The sequence below is a fragment of the Camelus ferus genome, chromosome X (genome assembly GCF_009834535.1).
Source record: "Camelus ferus isolate YT-003-E chromosome X, BCGSAC_Cfer_1.0, whole genome shotgun sequence".
Classification (NCBI taxonomy): domain Eukaryota; kingdom Metazoa; phylum Chordata; class Mammalia; order Artiodactyla; family Camelidae; genus Camelus; species Camelus ferus.
Window position 1 is genome coordinate 7,067,863 of NC_045732.1, and position 21,491 is coordinate 7,089,353.

The 21,491-nt window shown below is 36.2% G+C and overlaps 1 protein-coding gene across 1 annotated transcript in view; it reads right to left on the reverse strand.

Annotated features, from left to right (window-relative positions):
- The window catches only part of OPHN1 (oligophrenin 1), a 441,200-nt gene that overhangs the window by 83,836 nt on the left and 335,873 nt on the right, over positions 1 to 21,491 (reverse strand). Inside the window, exons 12-14 of the mRNA XM_032475625.1 lie at positions 18,243 to 18,327; positions 13,493 to 13,551; positions 12,235 to 12,340 (exon numbers count right to left, since the gene is read on the reverse strand). Coding sequence (XP_032331516.1) covers positions 12,235 to 12,340; positions 13,493 to 13,551; positions 18,243 to 18,327 — 250 coding nt within the window. The remainder of the gene's footprint in view (positions 1 to 12,234; positions 12,341 to 13,492; positions 13,552 to 18,242; positions 18,328 to 21,491) is intronic.

The following is a 21,491-nucleotide window of genomic DNA, read 5'->3' on the forward strand; positions in this document are numbered from 1 at the left end:
GTGGGTTGATTGTAGTACTTTAATTTTAAATTCAGACTTACATATTCAAGGGCTGATTAATTAGTATTTAAAAAGACTCTAATCAGAAGCCAGAGGGGATCCTAAAAGCTTCAGCTAACCTCATCTCCAAATCAACACCAGTGGCTTTGTTTATCAGCATGGTTGGTGGCAAAGTGATTTCTCATTACTTAGATGTATCAAGACACATGGATTGTGATTTGGCTAGAAACATTACATAGATATTCCCAAACTTGCAGGAACAGGTTAGAAGAATAGAGCAATGGTCAATTGTAATATCAGTAAAGTAGATCAACTAATATTATGCATCTTCAGATGTAATACAGTATAAGGTAAACAACATCACCTATGATGTGCTCTAGCCAAAAAAAATAGTTAACTTGAACTCATCTACTCTTAAAATATAACCTCTACTTCTTTTTTAAATTGAATTATAGTCAGTTTACAATGTTATGTCAATTTCTGGTGTACAGCACAATAGTTCAGTCATACATATACATACATATATTCCTTTTCATATTCTTTTTCATTATAGGTTACTACAAGATATTAAATATACTTCCCTGTGCTAAATAGTATAAACTTGCTGTTTATCTATTTATATATAGTAGTATCTGCAAAGCTCGAATTCTCAGTTTATCCTTTCCCTTGTTAAGAAATTAAGAAAATAAGGGAATAAGCTGAAAATATAACAATGAAGAAAGTAGACAAAACTAGTAAGGAAGACTCTGCAGAACAACTGGTCTAGTGTCTTAAAAAAATCAAAGTTATAAGCAAAGAAAATATGCTAGATTTAAAAAAAATCAAAAGGAAATAAGTAGATATAATGTATGGCCCTACATTGAGTACTAGTTTGGGCAAACCACCTATAAAGGGCATTTTGGGTCAACTGGGAAAATGTTAATATGGTCTGGAAAGGTATAAATTGTTGAACTGAAAAACGTTTGGTGTTACAGAAGGTCATAATCTCATTTTGGTAAAAAATGCAAATGTGTGTGTGGCGGGGGGATATACACACATTCACAGAAACATCCAGAAGATTATGCACTAATATGTTAATAGTAGTAATTTTTGGATGCTGGGGATTGACAGCTTTTATTTATATTTATTGATTTATTTTTGGCTCTTCTGTATTTTCTAATCTCTACAATGCATGGTATTTCTTTGGAAATAAGAGAAATGTTATCACTAAAATAAGAAGATTCTAGTAAGCCAAATACCCCACACCCTTTAGAATGGTAGCTCAAGCCTAGGCTTGCAAAGGGTTTTTGTATTTGAGCATTAGATCATAGGATTGTGTTGCTATATTATCTCATCTGTTTCAGGTTAAACTTTTATGTATGATAGAGTCAGAGCATTTAAAAGGAAAGAGAGCTGAGACTTCAATGAGTTTACAGAACAAGTTGTACAACTGTTTTTGTGTCTGCTTCCTGAAAAATACCTCCATGAGTGGCAGAATTAGGCCTGAGGCTTGTTTCCATTATAATATGGCTCTAGTAGTGAGACTATGGGGGAGGTGACCCATACCATTCTTCTACTTCTGATTAATGGAAGCAATAGATACCAACGAAAAAGAATGGAATAATTGGGAATCCCAAACTGGCTGACGTCAACAACAGCCTTTCTTTCATTAGAAAATGGGGTGAGGGGTGCTGAGCCAAGATGGCAGAGTGGAGAGACTCACAGCTCACCGTCTCCCACAAATAAACCAGGAATTACATCTACAAACACATTGAATCACACAGAACACCTACTGACCTCTGGCAGAGTGTCTCTCATTTTGAAATACAGGAGGGTTCTCACAAAACAGTAAGAAAAAAAAAGGAAAAAGAAAAAATCAGTGCAGGACCAGTCCTGCAGGAAGGGAGCAGCATAGGAAGAAAGAGACCCTCACGCTGGGATGCCCCCTCTCCAGCTGGGAGGTCAGCAGGGACAGAAGCAGAGCTTCCAGGGCTCAGAGGAGAAAGTGACAGCTGCTTGGCAGACAGAATTAAGGGAAACCGCCATGTAGAGTCCTTTCAATCACTGATCATAGATACAAGCCAGCAGGTATAAGCTGGGACTGGCTACTTGAGATCAGTGAGGAGCCCAGGAAGAGAGCTGGGGCCCACTGCACAGAGACAGCCTTAGGGGACTGGAGGGCAGTGTGAGCTCTGGCTGGGGGTGTGTGTGGAACAGAACAGGCTGGAACCCCAATAAAAAAATCACTATTGGGGTGGGGGGAGGGGTGCAACACAGCAGTGCCATAGGTGCTTTCTCTGCTTGGCTCCACTGCTGGTGTGTTCTCCCTAGTAGAGAAGTGGGGCTCAGTCATAGCCACCGCTGCTGCTGGAAGGCAGAGCTGAAGGCTGAATTCATAACCTGCAGCCCTGCAACTTCACAAGCAGGACTGGGATTTGTTTACAGCCCCAAACAGAGAGGGTGGATTTGCTCTCTCTGGACCTTTTGTGGACTGGGCCTTGTGGGACAAACTGGCAGTGAGCAGAGTTCTGACTCATGGCAGGGGTAAGTACAGGTATATTCAACATGCTGGCTTACCATACTGTGTGCAGGGGAGGGGCTGGGGTCTGTGCTTACCCTGTGGCACACCATAGATTCAGTTATGTGATTGCATGCTTGCTATTGCAGGTCCTGGCACCTGACACTGGTGGATCTTCCCTGGTGGTTCCTGGGACTCAGAACCTGGGGGACACCAGAGCAGGTGGCCAACATTCTCACAGCTAAGGTGGGGACAAAGGCAGTGCCAACAAAGTGTAGCTTGTAAGCCCACATAACAAGTGACAGACAACACCACAGAGGGCACTTCTGAGTGGACATCTCCTGCCTACTCTTCTTCCCAGTTGAAGTGCTCCAACCCTACTTACTATAAGCCACAGCTCAGAAACTGGTCCAGAACCCTCTATTCCAGCAACAGGGGAGCAAATCAGGCCCCTGTCAAGGCTATGACAACTACAGAACAGAAAAGAAAGCCAAGCTCAACAATAATCAGAGCAGGCTCTGAACACTACAACACCAATGACACCCCCAAACAAAGGGACAACAGCCAATACTCATGGAAGAAAGATATGGCAACCATCCATACTAAGAACAGCCATCATAACAAAACTATTGGATGCACACAGTCTACACAGGAATGCTCCCACATTAAATAAAAACAAACAAACAAAAAGTAAAAGAGCACTTCAAGACCACAGTAGATAATTGATACTTCTAAATCCATAAAGCCAAAGAAATATAAGTAAAATGAAGAGGCAGAGGAACTACTCCCAATTAAAAGAACAAGAGAAATCCCTTGAAAGAACAATCAGTGAAATAGACCGATAGTCTACTTGACTTCAAAAAGGGAATGATCAATTCAATGAAGGAACTAAAAGAGACTATCAATAGAGACAGAGAATACTTTAAAAAGGAAATTGAAACTATAAAGAAGAGTCAATTCAAAACAGAAAACTGCAGTGATAAGAGCCAAGCTAAAGGCAGTCAAAAGCAGACTACATAATGCAGAGGAACAAATAAGTGACTTAGAAGACAGGATACAAAAGGTCACCAAATCAGAAAAGAAGACAGAAAAGAAAGTAAAAACCAATGAAAAAAATATAAGGGAACTATGTGATATTATAAAACATGCTAACCTATATATAATAGGGGTACCAGAAGGAAAAGAAATAGAAATGGGGATTGAAAAGGTATTTGAAGAATCATGACTGAAAACTTTCCAAAACTAAAGAAGGAAACAGATATCCAAGTACAGGAAGCACAGAGGATCCCAAACAATAACCCAAACATATCTACACCGAGATATATTATCATTAAGATGGCCAAAGTTAAAGATAAAGAGAGGATTCTAACAGCAGCAAGATAAAAACAAAGAGTTAGTTACAAGGGAACTCCCATAAAGCTTTCAGCTCATTCCTCTACACAAACACTGCTGGCCAGAAGGGAATGGTAAGATACATTCAAAGTCCTGAATGAGAGAAAGCTGCAACCTAGGATACTGTATCCAGCAAGACTATCCTTTAGAGTAGAAGGAGAGATAAAGAATTGAACAAAGAAGCAAAAACTACAAGAATTCAGCAATGCTAAACCCATGCTAAAAGAAGTATTGAAAGATCTACTCTAAATAGAAAAGAAACAGGACACTATAGAAATGAGAAAACCATAACTGGAAATGTGATAACTACAGTGAATTGCAAGAAAATAAATATGAAGATGTAAAAAAAAAATAAAAATAAAGAATATCAAAATCATAAAATTTGGGAGAGAGGAGCAAGAAAATATAGATTTTTCTCTCTCTCTGTTCTTGTTTTTCTTTTTTTTCTTATTTTTTTCTTTCATTCTTTTTAGGATGTGCTTAACCCTACATGACTATCAGGTGAAAGCAAACAGATATAGTAAGGGGTTACCATGATTGAAAAACAGGGTAACCACAAACCAAAAGCATATAGTAGAGTCACAAAAACCAAAAAGAAAACAAGCTAATACAAAAGAAAATTATCAAACCATAAAAAGAAAAAGAAAAAGAAAAAGTAATAGAAAGGAACAAATAAAAAACACCAAATCAACTGGAAAACAAAATTCAAAATGGCTGTAAACACACATCTATTAATAATTACTATAAATGTAGGGGGACTAAATGCTCCTATCAAAAGGCATAGAATGGCAGATTGGAAAATAAAACAAAAGCCTACAATATGCTAACTACAAGAGACCCACTTTATAGTGAAGGGCACACATAGATTGAAAGTGAGAGGATAGAAAAGATATTTCATGCAAATGGAAATGACAAGAAAGCAGGAGTAGCAATACTCATATCAGACAAAATAAACTTTAAAACAAAGGCTATAGAGAAAGATGAAGGAAACTATATAATGATCAAAGAAGCAATACAAGAAGAAGATATTATACTCATTAACACATATGCACCCAATATAGGAGCACTTAAATGTATAAAATAAATACTAACAGACATAAAGGGAGAAATTGATGAGAATGCAATAATATTAGGAGACTTTAAAACCCCACTAACAACATTGGGCAGGTCTTCCAGACAGAATGTCATTAAGGCAATGGAGATACTAAATGACACTATAGAACAGTTGGACTTGGTTGATATTTTTAGGATATTACATCCCCCAAAACTAGGATATACATTATTTTCAAGTGCTTATGGAGCATTCTCTAGGATAGACAACATAATTGGACACAAAAGAAGCCTCAACAAATTTAAGAGGACAGAAATTATGCCAAGCATCTTATCTAACCACAATCAGTGTTATTTCTTTACATTAACAATTAAATATCAGAAAAGGAAAGTAATTAAACAATCCCTTTTAAAATTGCATCCAAAAATTAATAAAATAACTTAGGAATAAATCTGACCAAAGAAGTGAAAGACTTATATGCAGAGAACTATAAAACGTTCCTAAGGAAATTAAAGATGACTTAAAGAAATTGAAAGATATCCCATGTTCATGGATTGGAAGAATTAATATTGTTAAAATGGCCACCCTATCCAAAGCAATCTACAGATTTAATGAGATCCCTATCAAGTCACCCAGGACATTTTTCATGGAATTAGGATATATCATCCTAAAATTTATATATAACCACAAAAGAGCCAGAATTGCCAAAGCATTACTGAAGAAAAAGAATGAAGTTGGAGGATTAACCCACCCAGATTTCAGACAATACTACAGAGCTACAGTAATCGAAACAACATGGTATTGGTACAAAAACAGACATAAAATCAATGGAACAAATAGAGAGCCCAGAAATAAAGCCTCAAACTTTTGGTCACTTAATCTTTGACAAAGGAGGCAAGAACATACAATGGAGTAAAGATAGTCTCTTCAGCAAATGGTGTTGGGAAAGCTGCATGTAAATCAATGAAATTAGAATACTCCCTCACACCATACACAAAAGTAAACTTAAAATGGCTTAAAGACTTAAACATAAGACAAGACACTATAAACCTCTTAGAAGTAAACATAGGTAAAACATTATCTGACATAAATTTCAGCAATGTTCTCCTAAGCAATAGAAATAAAAGCAAAAATAAATAAATGGGGCCTAATTAAACTAATAAGCTTTTGCACAGCAAAGGAAACCATAAGCAAACAAAAAGACGACTTACAGAATGGAAGAAAATATTTGCAAAAGATGAAACTGACAAGGGCTTCATTTCCAGAATATATGAACAGCTCACACGACTTAATAAGAAAAAAAAAAAAACAATCCAAAAATGGGCAGAAAACCTAAACAAGGAGTTCTCCAATGAAGACATATGAATGGCCAATAGGTACATGAAAAAATGCTCAATATCACTAAGTATTAGAGAAATGCAAATCAAAACCACAATGAGGTATCACCTCACACCAGTCAGAATGGCCAGCATTCAAAAATCCACAAACAATAAATGATAGAGAGGCTGTGGAGAAAAGGGAACTCTCCTACACTGTTAGTAGGAATGTAGTTTGGTGCAGCCATTATGGAAAACAGTATGCAGATTCCTCAAAAAACTAAAAATAGACTTACCATATGATCCAGCAATCCCACTCTTGGGCATATACCAGAAGGAACATTAATTCTAAAAGACACATACACCCCAATGTTCACAGCAGCACTATTCACAACAGCTGAGACATGGAAACAATCTGAATGACTTATCAACAGATGACTGGATAAAGAAGTTGTAGTATATTTATACAATGGAATACTACTCAGCCATAAAAAGTAATAAAATAATGCTATTTGCAGCAACATGGATGTCCCTGGATAATGTCATTCTAAGTGAAGTACACCAGAAAGGGAAAGAAAAATATCATATCATAGCACTTATATGTGGAATGTAAAAAAAAAAAAAGACAATTGAACTTATATATAAAACAGAAACAGTCTCACAGACATAGACAACAGACTTATGGTTACCAGTGGGGAAGGGGGTGGGAAGGGATAAATTGAGATTTCTAGATTTGCAGATACTAATATGCATAAAATAGATAAACAACAAGCTTAAACTGTATAGCATAGTGAACTATATTCAATATCTTATAGTAACCTATGGTGAAACATACAAAAAAGAATATATGTATGTTCCTATATGACTGAATTGCAGTACACCAGAAATTGACACAACATTGGAAACTGACTATACTGCAGTGAGAAAAATAAAAGAAAGAAAATGAGTTAGCAGTGGGAACACAGTACAAAGGCACAAGTTATATAGATTATGAAATCAGTGGTTGGCAGGAAGGAAAATTATGTAAATTTTGAAACCACACAGATTTTCTTCTGTGTAAATTTCCCTGCTGGAACTAAACCTATTTTTAATTTGTATTTTCCTTATAATTTTGGTTATAAAAGATTTCAAACATACAATTTTGAAAGAATGTACTATGAACACTCATACTATCTTATATCTAAATTTAAGAATTAACATTTACCTACATTTGCTTTCTTTCTCTTTATATTTTTTCTTAATCCTTAAAAGTAAGTTGCTTTCAACCCTATATACCTTGGCATTCATCTCCAAAGAATCAGCATGCTGTCCTACAAAATCACAATAACATTTTCACATCTAAGAAAATTTACAATCATTCCATACTATCCAATATCCAGTCCATATTCAAATTTTCTCAGCTGTCATGAAAAAATATTTTATAGTTGGTTGCTTCAAATCTAAATCCAAAGTTCATGAACTGCATTTGTTTCCGTTTCTTTAGTCTCTTAAGATAGAACAGTACTCCTACCTTTCTTCCTCAGGACATTGACTTTTGAAAACTCCACGCCAGCTGTCTTGTTAGAATGTCAAACATTCTACATTTTTCTGTACCCTGTATTTCCTGTAAACTGAAAGGCTTAATTTGATTGGGGTTAAACATTCTTGGCAAAAATATTTGTTTATGCTGTACACTTCTTACTGCATCACACCAGGTAGTACATAAGGTCAGTTTGTATCATTATTAGTGATGCTAGCTGTGATCAATTACTTAAGGTGGAGATTGCCAGATAACTTTATTGTAAAGATACAGTTTTCCATTGGTAATTGGTAAGTAATCTGTGGGTAATGAATGCAATGAAACTATATGAATATCTTGTTCCTGAAAAATCTTTTACCCAGTCATTTTGATCCATGCCAGAAACAGGGCACTGAGGTTGCAAATGGTAGTTTTTCATTATTTTTTTAAGGGTAGTTGATTTATCCCTTCCTTTTGGAAGTTCGAAATTTGCACCTCTTGGAGAGTGATAGAAGTCTTAGCTATCTTGATTGTGGTGGTGGTTTCATTGGTGTATATAGCTATAAAAATTCATCAAATTGTGCATCTGAAATATGTGTAGTTTATTGTACAGGAATTATACCACAATAAAATTGTCTTTAAAAATAAAGTGTAGTTGATTTACAATATTATAATTGTTTCAGGTGTACAAAATAGTGATTCAACATCTTATATATTATACTCCATTATAAAGTTATTATAAAATAATGGCTATATTCTCTGTGCTGTACAATGTATCCTTATAGTTTATTTATTCTATACATAGTACTTTGTACCTCTTAGTCCCCTACCATTATCTTAACCCTCCCATGTTCCCCCTACCCACTGGTAACCACTCATTTGTTCTCTATATCTGTGAGTCTATTTCCATTTTGTTATGTTCATTCATTGGTTTTAATGTTTAGATTTCACTATAAGTGATAACATACAGTTTTTGGTCTCTGTGTCTGACTTATTTCAAGTGCATCCATGTTGTTTCAAATGGCAAAATTCCATTCCTTTTATGGCTGAGTAATGTTCCATTGTGTGTGTGTATGTGTGTATGTGTGTGTGTACACATACATACCATAGCTGCTTTATCAATTCATCTGTTGATGGAAACTTAGGTTGCTTCCATATCTTGGCTATTGTAAATAATGCTGCTATAAACACTGGGGTGCATGTATGTTTTCAAATTAGTGTTTTGTTTTCTTCAGATATCTGCTGGGTGATATGGTGGCTCTATTTTTAGTTTTTTGAGGAACCTCCTTACTATTTCCCATAGTGGCTGAACCAATTTACATTTGTGCCAACAGTGTACTAGGTTTCCTTTTTCATCTGCATCCTCATCAACATTTGTTATCTGTGGTCTTTTTGATGACAGCTATTCTGACAGGTGTGAGGTGATATCTCATTGTGGTTTTGATTCACATTTTCCTGATGATTAGTGATGTTGAACATCTTTTCATGTGCCTGGTGGCCACCTGTTTGTCTTCTTTGGAAAAATGTCTATTCAAGTGTCTGAAATATTACATTGTTTGAATATACATTTTTAACTGGGTTGTTTTGATATTGAGTTGTATGAGTTGTTTATATATTTTGGATATTAACTCCTTATTGGACATATTATTTGCAAATACTTTCTTCCATTCAGTAGGTTTTCTCTTTGTTTTGTGAATGGTTTTCTTTGCTGTGCAAAAACTTTTAAGTTTGATTAGAGCCCATTTATGTATTGTTGTTTTTGTTTCCTTTGCCTTAGGAGACAGACCCAAAAAATATTGCCATGATTTATGTCAAAGAGTGTTCTGCCTATGTTTTCTTTTAGGAGTTTTATGGTTTCAGTTCTATTTTGTGTTAATTTTTGTATATGTTGGGAGGAAATGTTCTAATCTCATTGTTTTACATGTAGCTGTCCAGTTTTCCCACCACTATTTATTGAAGAGACTGTCTTTTTTTTCTCCATTGTGTATTCTTGCCTCCTTTGGTGTAGATTAATTGACCACAGATGCATGAGTTATTTCTGGGGTCTCTATTCTGTTCCATTGATCTACATGTCTATTTTTGTGCTAATATCATACTATTGTGATTACTGTAGATTTGTACAAGTTAGTAGTTTTTCTAATTCTATCATTCCTCTCATTTATTCTGGTATTCTTCAGTGATAAAGAGCTTTCCATAATCTACCTCCCATGGATTTTTATTTATCCAAAGTGCTATAGTCAAATACACTATTAATTGTTCTTGATGTTTAGGGTGCCCCCAGATGTAATTAGTGCCAGCATTTTCAAGCAGATTCTTGAATATTTGTGACATGACCCAATTAGTATGTAAGTTTTTTTGCTTACAACAGTATACTTTCCCCAATGCTCATCTTGTATTTTTCTTGCCCCAGACTTGGAATCAGCCATTTTCCTAAGATGCCTTGGCACTTTTTTGAAGGGAATGTTGTTTAAAAACAAAAGATCTGAGCATTAGGTGTATTCATTTGTGTTGTTTCCAATCTTTTGTTACTAAAAATTACGCTGCTATGACAAATTTTGTGCATAAGTTGTTTTTTATTTGTGGAAATATGTCTTCAAAGTAAGTGCCTAAAAGTAGAACTGCTGGGTCAAAGGGTAACTGAAGATGCAGATTTGTTAAATATTGCCAAATTCCCCCCTCCAGCAATGTATTGGAGTCCCTATGCCCTAAAGTCTCATCAACAGAGAATGCAGTCAAGCCTTAGGGTCTGACAACAAATGGCACCTCAGTTATAGGTTTAATTAGCATTTTTATTATTATAAGTGAACTTGTGTAGTTTTTTGACATATGTAAAGGTATTTGTCTATTTCTGCATCCTGTGTGTTCATGTCTATTGCTCCTTTTGGTCTAGGGATTTTAAGGACCAAGATTCTTCAAGTAGAGTAGATAGCCAGACTTTGGTGAATGTAGGCAGGTGTATCTCACTACCTGCTAGCAGGAGAATCTTCAACTGAGACCTTGGCTTATGTCACATATTGAGACTCCTAGAACATCAGAGCTGGAAGAACCCTTCCAGATTAGCTAGTCCAGTCTTTATTCATATTATAGATAGACTAAACTGAGGCCCAGAGAGTAGGGTGGACATTTTTTAGGTCACAAGCAAATTAGTGATAGAGCTGAAACTTGAACCCAAAGTCCCTTTTTCCCTCAGCAACTTCAAATTAACATGCAAATGGCGTATGTGCTGATTTTTTTGTACTTTACTGAAATTATCACAATTGTTTGGAAAGAAAATGTCTCTTAGCCACAACTGCAAACATTGGCAATAAATATAAAATCCATCCTCTTGTTAATTTTGCCTATTTACCTGCAATAGTGTCTATAATACTCATTGGCTAAGGAAGTTAAAAAAAAGAACAAAAATAGTTAGAATGTCAGAACTGGGTCAGATCTTAGAGAGGTATCATCATATCACAGGGGAACTTGAGGTTCAGGGCTACAGAGTGATCAGGATTTACTACAGCAGGAGGTCAAGAGGGTCATTTAGCCCGGAGTCTCACCTTCACTAAGGGCCTCAATGTTAGGTGTTTGAGATACTCTCCAAATGAAGTCAAAATATTTCATCATTGCATTGTTGTGAGTGTGCTGATAGCTTTATTTTGTTAAATATAAATACTTAAAATGCATCACAAATTTTCCAAGTTTGTTATCTTATTTATTTACTTTTTAATATACCAGGAGAGGCCTTCAGAGTACCCTGCCCATGGTTACTAGGAAAGAAAGTAGCAGAACTGACATGAGAACCCACTCCTGGACAGATTACTTTCTGCTGCATTCTTTCCTCAAAGGCAGCAGCTGGCCTTTTATGAGTCAAGTAAATTCATCTTTATTTACAACATTGAACCCATTGGTCAATAAGCACCAAAGTGGGGGACACATCTGCCCCTTACACCCATCATAGAGCCTGTCATCAGACCTACTCTCTGGAATGCTGCTATCTGTTCCTGTCTGCCTCACCCAAGCAAGAAAAATAAGCACAGTCTTAACAACTCCCATTTCTTGAGAACTTCCTATGTGCCATGCATGCACTTTACCTGTGTCCATTCAAATCCACCAATAGTCCCGTGTGGTAGGCAACACTATTCTCATTTTACAGATGACCAAACAGGCTAAGAGAGGTCTTCCTAAGATTATACAGTTAAATAAGTGGTAGATCTGAGATTTGAAATGAGGTTTATCTGACAGCAATGCCTGTGTTCTGCCCGCTCTACCTTGTGCTATCCTTCAACAAAGACAACCCCTCCACTAAGATGCATGATGACTCTGGAAGGATATATACAAGGGTCAAGGCAAAATCACCTTTTTCACAGAGCACTCAGACTGCTAAGGTTGAAGAAGTTGGGTGTCAGTTAATGAGCTGACAAGAAGTTTCTCTGCAGCGTGACACTGTGGGCCAGTCCTCTAAGAGGAACTCTTCCTGAAAACCTAGAAAGTTACTTACTTGACCAAGTGTCTTATAAGAAGTTCCAGCATCTCTCGGTTCTTTTCTGGGAGCTTATATACCAGGGAGTGAATAGCTCCCAGCCGGTAATCCAGGTTGTCAGACTCTAAGAGAGAACAGAGAGAGAGTTTTGCCTCCTGAGAAACTGGATCAAGCAAACTCATACATCCACATACCCACACGCACATGCAGAGATAGACAATTGGAGACACATAGAGTTAGGGAGATGAAAAGAAAGAGAAATATAGACATAGTGACACAATGACAAAGAGAGAGCAAGAAACTAAGATGAGAGAGAGAGAGACAGAGACAGAGACAGAGACAGGGAGAGAGGCAAAATCAGAGATAAAAACAAAGAAATAAGCCTGGAGAGAAAAAGAAAAGAGAAGAGTAGAGAAAAGAAATATGAGTAGAAAAGACTATCTCAGAGCAAGTCAGAATTCTGGGTACAGCAGGTTGCTCCCAAAGTTGGACGTGTAAACTTCCAGCTGGAAACCCTTGCCCACCCTCCTTCCTTGTGGTGCTAGGAGGGAGGCTGCTGCCTCTGGGTTCCTGTGAAAATCACTCAGAGAGCTCAGAGTGAAGATCAAAGGTTTCTTGTCTCAACAAAGATTCATTATGAGGACAAATCCCCTGAATCTTTTTCCTGCATCCCATCCAGGGCATAATGCAGGAGAAGGGTTATGTCAAGGTAGGGAGGGATACTCATATAGCGGTCTCAGCCAAAACTTTTAATGCTTCTTCAGTTATTAACTTTTAGGGATGATTCTATATGCCTTATTTCCTATGTACTCCTTCACCCTCACCCTCACTCTTAACATCTAGACAGCATGACGCTGGCACTAAAAAATGAGGAGTCATAATTCACAACACAATTGAAAAGCATTTGGAAAGACAAAGTGCCGCAGAAAGCTGAAACAGTAACTGTAATGGAACCATTTTCCTGTCCCCTGGTAACATGAGCCAACATTCCTGTTCTGACCTAAGAGACACAATCCATCATAAAGTCCTCATACCTGTCATATCCCTCAAGTTAGTCAGTTTTCTCAAACTCACTCAAATAACATTGATTTATGAAAAATAACATAACACTTGAGTTAGATAGCAAGCAAGAATACTCTCAAAGTCTGTGTATAGGTCTTTGTTTTGTTTTTTTTTTCCTCTCTCAACTACTTTCCCACAACCTTTTTTCTAGGCTTATCACTGTAAACATTATTAAGAAGCCAGGGCAACACAAGTAACTAAGTAATATACTTACTGGCAGCAGAGACCAACTCTTTGTGAAGTCTATAGGTCATGACAGGTTCAGAAAGATTCCTGAAATTAATGAAGACTGTAAGTTCCTTTGGGGAGAGAGTAGTGAGACCTTAGATTCTCAGTTCTGTGGGTAGCAAGGTTGACATTTCTGCATTCCACAGATTATGTGTGACTGCATACATTTCTCTCTTCACCTGAAACTGTGTCAGAGGAATTCTAGTTGCTAATAAGTCAACAGAAGACCTATAAAAGTATGGGCTGAGACCTCAAACAGGGTCTCTGATTAATTCTCTAAAGTGAAAAGAAGCACAAACCAGATCTTCAAAATTTCAAAGTGGACCCACTATGAATGTGACTCTGAAGTCTTTAGTTTGATACTTCCTTAGTTTCCAAAGTGCTTTTACATCTGTCCCCCTATTTGATCTTCCCAAAGACCCTGTGAGGTGGAGAAGTAATTCAAATCCCCATTTAAAGAAAAGGGAATTGAGGCTCAAATAGAATTCTTTATTTAGTAAAAAAAAATATTGGCTGAGTACCTTCTTGTGACTGGTATTGTGCCAGGTATGGGGGATCCAGAGATGAACAAGACTTAGTCTAAACCTCCAAGGAGCTAATAGCATAGTTGAGGAGAGTGCCATATACAAAATTTACAATGCAATGGAATAAGTATGATAATAAAGGTGAGTGGTGCATGGCTCAGAGGAAGGAAGTAATAATAACAACAACAACAACAATAATAATAATAACAGCAAACTCTTCACTGGTTTACTTACTCTTCTAAGTGGTTTACATACATTTATGCATTTAATTCTCATGACAACCCTGTAAGGTAGATATTGTTATTAGCTCCATTTTATAGTAAACGAAACTGAGGTTCAGAAAAATTCAATACTTCATCCAAGACTATACAGCTAGCAAGTGGGAGAAGCAGGCAGTTTCTCTCAAGCCCATGCTCTTAACCACTATGGTACAGTGCTTGCCACTGCTATTATTGTAGTAATCCAGGTGAGAGATAATAAAGGCATAAACAAAAATAGTGCCATTAGGGGTAGAAAGAAAAGGTGAGGACAGTTATCTGAAGGACATTAAAGGCAGAACTCCTTTAATGATTGGGTATGCTGATAAGGGAGAGAGAAATCCGGTTTGGGTGACTGGATAGAGTAGAAATTGATTCAGAGGGAAGTGGAGATCCAATGTCAGGGGTGTTTCTGGGATAGCCAAAGGCAGATGTCTATTAGGAAAACAGATGGAGTCCCCTTTTAGATCTGAGAGGTAGATGTGGAAATCATGAACCTAGGAGGGTGATTAAAACCATGAGAACAGATGCCACTGCTCAAGGGGAGATGGCAAACTGGCAGTCAACAGCTACTTAGGCCTTCCAACATTTCTTCCTTGTCCAGAATAGTGTGTAAAACAGAAATGGAATTGAATCAGTCATCAGACTATGAAAAATTGAGATATTTCACATAAAAATCCACATTGTCTACCTCTATTGAAAACTGAAAGATCTAGTTACATTGGGCCCATATGGTTATTTATGCAAGTAAAGAACAGTGCTGTTTCTATATAAACAAGGGAATTGCTATGCAAGTAGAGGTCTGATATGCAACGTGTTTAATATGAAAGTAGTCTACTTCACTCATTTTCACTCCCTGGCTCATGTGAATATTTGAGTTTTCAGTACCTCCAGTGTAGTAAATATATGTACATGAAAGCCCTAGGAAATATCAAGTAGAAAGGCCATAAAAGGGGCTTCTAAAAATGGTCAAAAAGGTGAGAGAAAACCCAAAAGCAAGTGATATAGCAGAATCTAAACGAAGAAAAAGTTTCAAGGAGGGCTTGTTAACAGTTTCAGATGTTACAAAGAGGTCAAGCAAGGTAAAGGCTGGTAATTGTCCATTCTGTTCAGCATTGAGGGAGTCACCAGTGACCTTGGCAAGAGCAGCTTCAGTGGAGCAGTATGGATGGGAGTTAGATTGCAGTGGGTTAAACTGGGAGGTTAAGAAGTAGAGACAGGGAGTGTATATCACTTCATATACTGAAGCTTATTTGGGAAAGGGTGAAACATCTCTTCCACTAGGCAATCACGTCTAAGCTCTTAAATATCACAATGTTAATGATCTCAATTTTTTTAACTCAAGCTCAGAATTCTCTGAGTTTCATTACTATATTAGTTTCTATATATCTAATTGCCTACTTAAAATTCCTGCCCTCATTTCTTCAAAGACACCCAAATTTGACGTATCAAAAACCTAACTTGTCATATTCCTCAAATCTAGTCATTGTCTTATGTTTCTCAAATCAGTAAGTGTATGACCATCGTTTGGTTGTATAGGCTAGAAATATGAAAGTTATTCTTTTATCTTCCTCTCCCCCATTCTCATACCCAAGTTTACTCCCTAAATTTCTTGAATATGCTTATTTCTATTCTCACTGCTACTCCCTAGTCCACATAGAAGCATCAACGTTTTCAAAATGCAAGCCTTATCATATAACCTCTTGCTTCAAAATCTTTCAATATATTCCCATTCTTTTTAATATAAATCCAAACCCCAAATCTTAAAATGTCCTAAAAGGCCTGCATGATCTGGCCCCTGCATATCTCTCCCTCCCTCTCTACATTCAATACTCCACGTATACTAGTACATGTAGTTTCTTGAAAGGGTCTTCCTCTTGCTTCAAGGTCTTTGCATATGAAGTTCTTTCTGTCTGGAACTACCTCTCCCACAACTGACTCCAGGTTACGACTCAAATCTCAGTTCAAACTAAAAAATTCCTGTTATGTGACTCCATAGCCCCATTGTACTTTTCTTTCAGAGCACTTATAATTATTATTATGCATCATATTTGTATAATTATTTATCTTTTGAGTGTCCTCATCACTGGAGTATAACCTTTTTAAGGTCAGAGGCCATATCTACTCACAACCTCGGGCCTGATACCATGCTAGGCATAAAGTAGGCTCCAGGAAATGTTTACAGAATGATTTGGTGAATGGTGGAATGAATGAATAAAACAAGACTCAAGGTCAAAGAGATGTGCATTCCTGGAGTATATTTGCATGCTGAGAGGAAAGACCCAGTTGAATGACAGTCTAAAGACATATAAGAGAGAAGGGATGGTTTTTAGAGTAGTTTTCTGGAAATGTTGGATATAGAAGGTAAGTTAGGTACATAGAACATAGGTGGAGCAGGTTCACTCTAAAATTACTGACATATTTGAGAAATCTAAAGGGTGTTGACTGGCTAGTGCATATTAAAGGTTCCTGGATAAGAATCCAAGAACAAATATCTCTTATTGGGGTTGCTGGCGTCTTAAACTTTCAGGCTCAATCTTCCCATCTTTTGAAAGAGTCATGCTGTTCATTATAAGATGAGCCAGGAAAGATATAATGTAGGAGGGACTTAACCTATATAAATCTCTGGAGAAAAAAACTGACTCCTTTTAAGGAGGCTAGAGACAGAGTCATTTACTTGCATTATTCTCATCATCATGAGTCTCCTGGAAGTATGCATAGCAGATTGTTCTGTCTTTACTAAATTACCTAAGCAATTCCAAGAAGGCCACAGACCCTGGGAGGTGGGATATAGGGGGATAAGATGCTCTAATACCAGTGGCCTTGCAAGTCAGAGATATTTAGGTTTCAATAATATGAACTGTGACTAGGAATATTACTTAATGGAAGAGGGGGAATGCTTCAATTTCTTCATCAGTAAACCAAGAAAGGTGTTACTACCTTACAGGGCTATTGTGAGAAAAAACAATGACAATGTCAATGTGAGCAACTAGAATACTGCCTAGCACAGAATAAACCCTCCAACAACAGTACCATTCTTCTTTGGCAGATGCAAGAGAAATACTCCTGGAAAGAGCATTCATGTTTACATAAAGTTCTAAGATGATGCTATATCAGAAGGTCATCTAACAGCAATATCTGGGACCAAATCTATTTTAGATTAATGATATTTCCCAGAGCTTAAGTATCTATCTTAACATCTAAAGAGTAAAATAATTGAAGACATTTCAGCACATAAAGTATGGTTGCTTACTATGGGACATAAAAAATAGTAAGCAATGAATGAGTCTACAAAGTATATATGTCACAAATATTTTTACATGATAAGAATTTATGCCAATAAACTGAATGATACATTCATCATCATTGTGCATCCCCAAATTTTGCTGGTAAGTTAGTTTTCTTCCTACTGCTGCCAGTTCACTCAGTTTTAACATCTTTATGGTTGTAGTTTTTGGTTTTTATTTCCATTATATTGATTAAGGTATGAGCTACAACAAAAGACACAAACACACAGATTATGTTTTTGCAAACCAATCTAATGTTTCAAAATGGTTATTATCCACCAAAACATGTTAACAACCTTGAATTGTCACAACTCCTGATTTTTCTAGTCAGCCTATTGAGACATCACTCTATCTGTTCACAATTGCAAAACTTCAGTTATTTTAAGGACATGATTCTTAAATAATCTTTTTTAAAAGCCATTTTCCTTTTATAAAAAGCTATATTTCAATAATAATTCTATTATTTTGATGTTTCCCTTGCTTAAATTCACAGATTAAAAAAAGTCTCCTAATGCACATTGTTCTTTGACAGAAATTCTTTTCATTCTTTTTTTTTTACTAATAATCCTATCTAACCTCACAAAACTGGGACCATGTCAACTCCATTCTCCATCCAGACAAATTCCATCAACTCTGAAAAGCAATGTCCCAAATCATATCAGGCATACCTGAGGTAGAATTTTAAGGAGCTTGTGATTGTCTTAATGTCCCAGTCACTATTATGAAAATCAACATCTCCTGGGCATTTAGGATCTATTTGAGAGAAGAAAAATAAGAAAAAAGTTAATGTTCCACAAGATCTTACTTTGTATGCCTTTAAAAGAAAAAATAACGTACATTAATTAAAAGATAGTCTAACCAGTTTTCAAAAGATGAAAACATTACAATAAATATGTCTTTGAGGTCTCAGAAGTTCCCTTGCATTCCAATTAGTCATGTAAGGAGCTTAGAAGTCATCTCTTTCACTCACACAATAAGAAAAAAAATTGAACAAACTAAAAATCCAGTCCTCTTAGTTCCATCAGAGAACTGAGGACATAGGGCCAACTACTGTCCCCAAAACTGAGGATACAAACAGGGATACAGAGAACTGAAACTTAGAGAGCAGAAGCCCAAGAGTAGAAAACTCCTTGGGAACCAGTCAGGGCTTGAAAAACCCAACTTATGATTGACAAATTGTTAGAAGCTCAGTGTGAACAAGTTTGAGAGTTAAAAATTGTAAGGGGGCCCAGTCTTAGGGAATCCCCTTTGCTTTTGTGAGCTTTATGCTCAGGAGCCCTATTAGGTTCTCATGGTGAAGATCTGATAAAAATTCCCTCACATTACTACAATTCTTAAGAGTGGGATAAGAAAATCAGCCATTTAAAAAATATGCACAGAGCATTTCATTCTTCTTAACAAGGCCTACCCTCAAGAGAAACTATTTTGCCACACCCTAATGTACTGAGGTTTTACCAGAGCTTAGCTGACCTAGGAAAGGGGAAATTCTTAACTCTGGACCTGGCATGCTTTCTTGTCTCTTCTAAGGGGAAAACCTGAAACACAACTGAGCAGTACTTGTGAAATCATAGGTCAGAAGCATAGCTTCACTAAAAGACTGGGACATAATTATAGAATTGTAGAATGCTACCCCTCCTCTCACGCTTTACCACCACATCAGTAGGCCTCCTGGATAATAACAAGGGAATAGTTCTAAAAGAACGATTCTTCTCAGACAATATTTAAGAAATCTCTCGGGAAATGTCAGTAGAAACTTCCAAAACTAAAAGGCAAAATGTGACAAAGAATATATATATATGTTCATGTATAACTGAAAAATTGTGCTCTACACTGGAATTTGACACAATATTGTAAAATGATTATAAATCAATAAAAATGTTAAAAAAAGAATGAAAATTATAGAATAACAGCGAACTGTGGGACAATAACATAAGTTCTAACATACATGTAATAGAAGGACCAGAAGGATAAGAAAAAGGAACAGCAGAAATATCTTAAGCAATAATTACTGAGAGTTTCTCAAAACTAATAATAAACACCAAAACATAGATCCAGGAAGCTCAGAAAACACCAATCAGAATACATACCAAAAAAGAAAAAAATCTACACCTAGGCATATCATGGTCTAACTAAACAAAATCAAAGAGAAAGAAAAAATCTTGATAGAAGCCAGAAGAAAAAACACCTTACCACAAGAAGAGCAGGATAAGAATTATTCTTACTTTTCTCAAGAAACCATGTAAACAAGAAGAGAGTGGAATGAAATATTTAAAATGTTAAAAGGAAAGAAGATAAGCTGTAAAGAAAGAAAATATCTTTCAAAGGTGATTCAGAAATAAATACGTTATCAGATAAACAAACATAGAGAAAATTTGTTACCAGAAGAACTGCCTTGCAAGAGATGTTAAAAGAACTTCTCCATAGAGAAACCTATGGGTCAATAATTCAGATTTACATAAAGAAAGGAAGAGTATTAGAGAAGGAATAAATGATGGTAAACAAAACATTTTATTTCTCTTATTCTTAATTGGTCTAAGAAGTAAACATTCAAAATAATAGTGACAATGTATTCAGTGATTATAGCTTATGGATAGTCAAATGAATCACAAGAATATTATATGAGATTAGAGAGAGGAATTAGAAGTACTCTGTTATAAAGTACTGGCACTACCAGTGTATAAAAATAGCATTATATGAAAGAAGACTTGGATAAATTGTAAATGTAGAATGCACATGCAAGGGCAACCACTAAAAAAGAGCTTTTCTAAAAATAAAAGTATAATTGATATGCCAACAGAAGAGAAAAAAATGGAATCACAGAAAAATACTCAATTAGACTCAGAGAAGTCAGAAAAAGAGTGGAAAATGAAAAGAAGAACAAGGACAATGACTATAAAACAGGAAAAAATACGGTAGGTATTAACCTAAATGTATCAATAATCCCTTTAAATGTCAATGGTATAAACACACCAATGAAAAGGCAGAGACTCTCAGAGTGTATTATAAAACAAGAAACATGTGAGGCAAAACTGATAGGATTATAAGGAGGTGAATCCACATTTATTTCTGGAGACTTCAACACTTCTCCTTTTATCAATAACTGACAGGTTCAACAAGCAGAAAATCAGTAAGTAATTGAACTGAAGAACATCATTAATCAACTGGATTTAATTGAAATTTATAAATTACTTCATCCAACAAAAGTAGGATACACATTCTTCTAAAGTTCATCTGTAACATTCACCAAGATAGACCACCTTCTGGGCCATAAAACATACCTTAATAAATTCAAAAGAATAATACACCAATATGAAATTAAACTCGAAAGCAGTAACAGTAAAATAAGTAATATTCAATGCAATCCTTATCAAAATACAAATAGCATTTTGCACAAAACTAGAACAAATAATTCAAAAATTTGTAGGAAACCCAAAAGACCCCAAATAGCCTAAACAATCTTAAGAAGTACAGAAGTGGAGGTATCCCACTCCCTGATTTCAAATTATACCACAAAGCTACAGTAATCCAAACAGTATGGTACTGCCATAAAAACAAGACACATAGATCAATGAAACAGAACAGAAAGCCCAGAAATGAACCCACACTTATATGGTCAGTTAATCTATGACAAAGGAGGAAAGAATATACAATGGGGAAAAGACAGTCTTTTCAATAAATCGTTTGGGAAAACTTGACAGCTACATGCAAAAGAATCAAACTGGAATACTTTCTCACACCACATACCAAAATAAACTCAAAATGAATTGAAGGCTGAAGTATGAGACTTGAAACCATAAAACTTCTACTAGAAAACGGGGATTAAGCTCTTTGACATCAGTCTCAGTAATATTAGGTGGTGGTGGTGGGGATATGTCTCCTCAGGCAGGAAAATAAAAACAAAAATAAACAAATGGGAC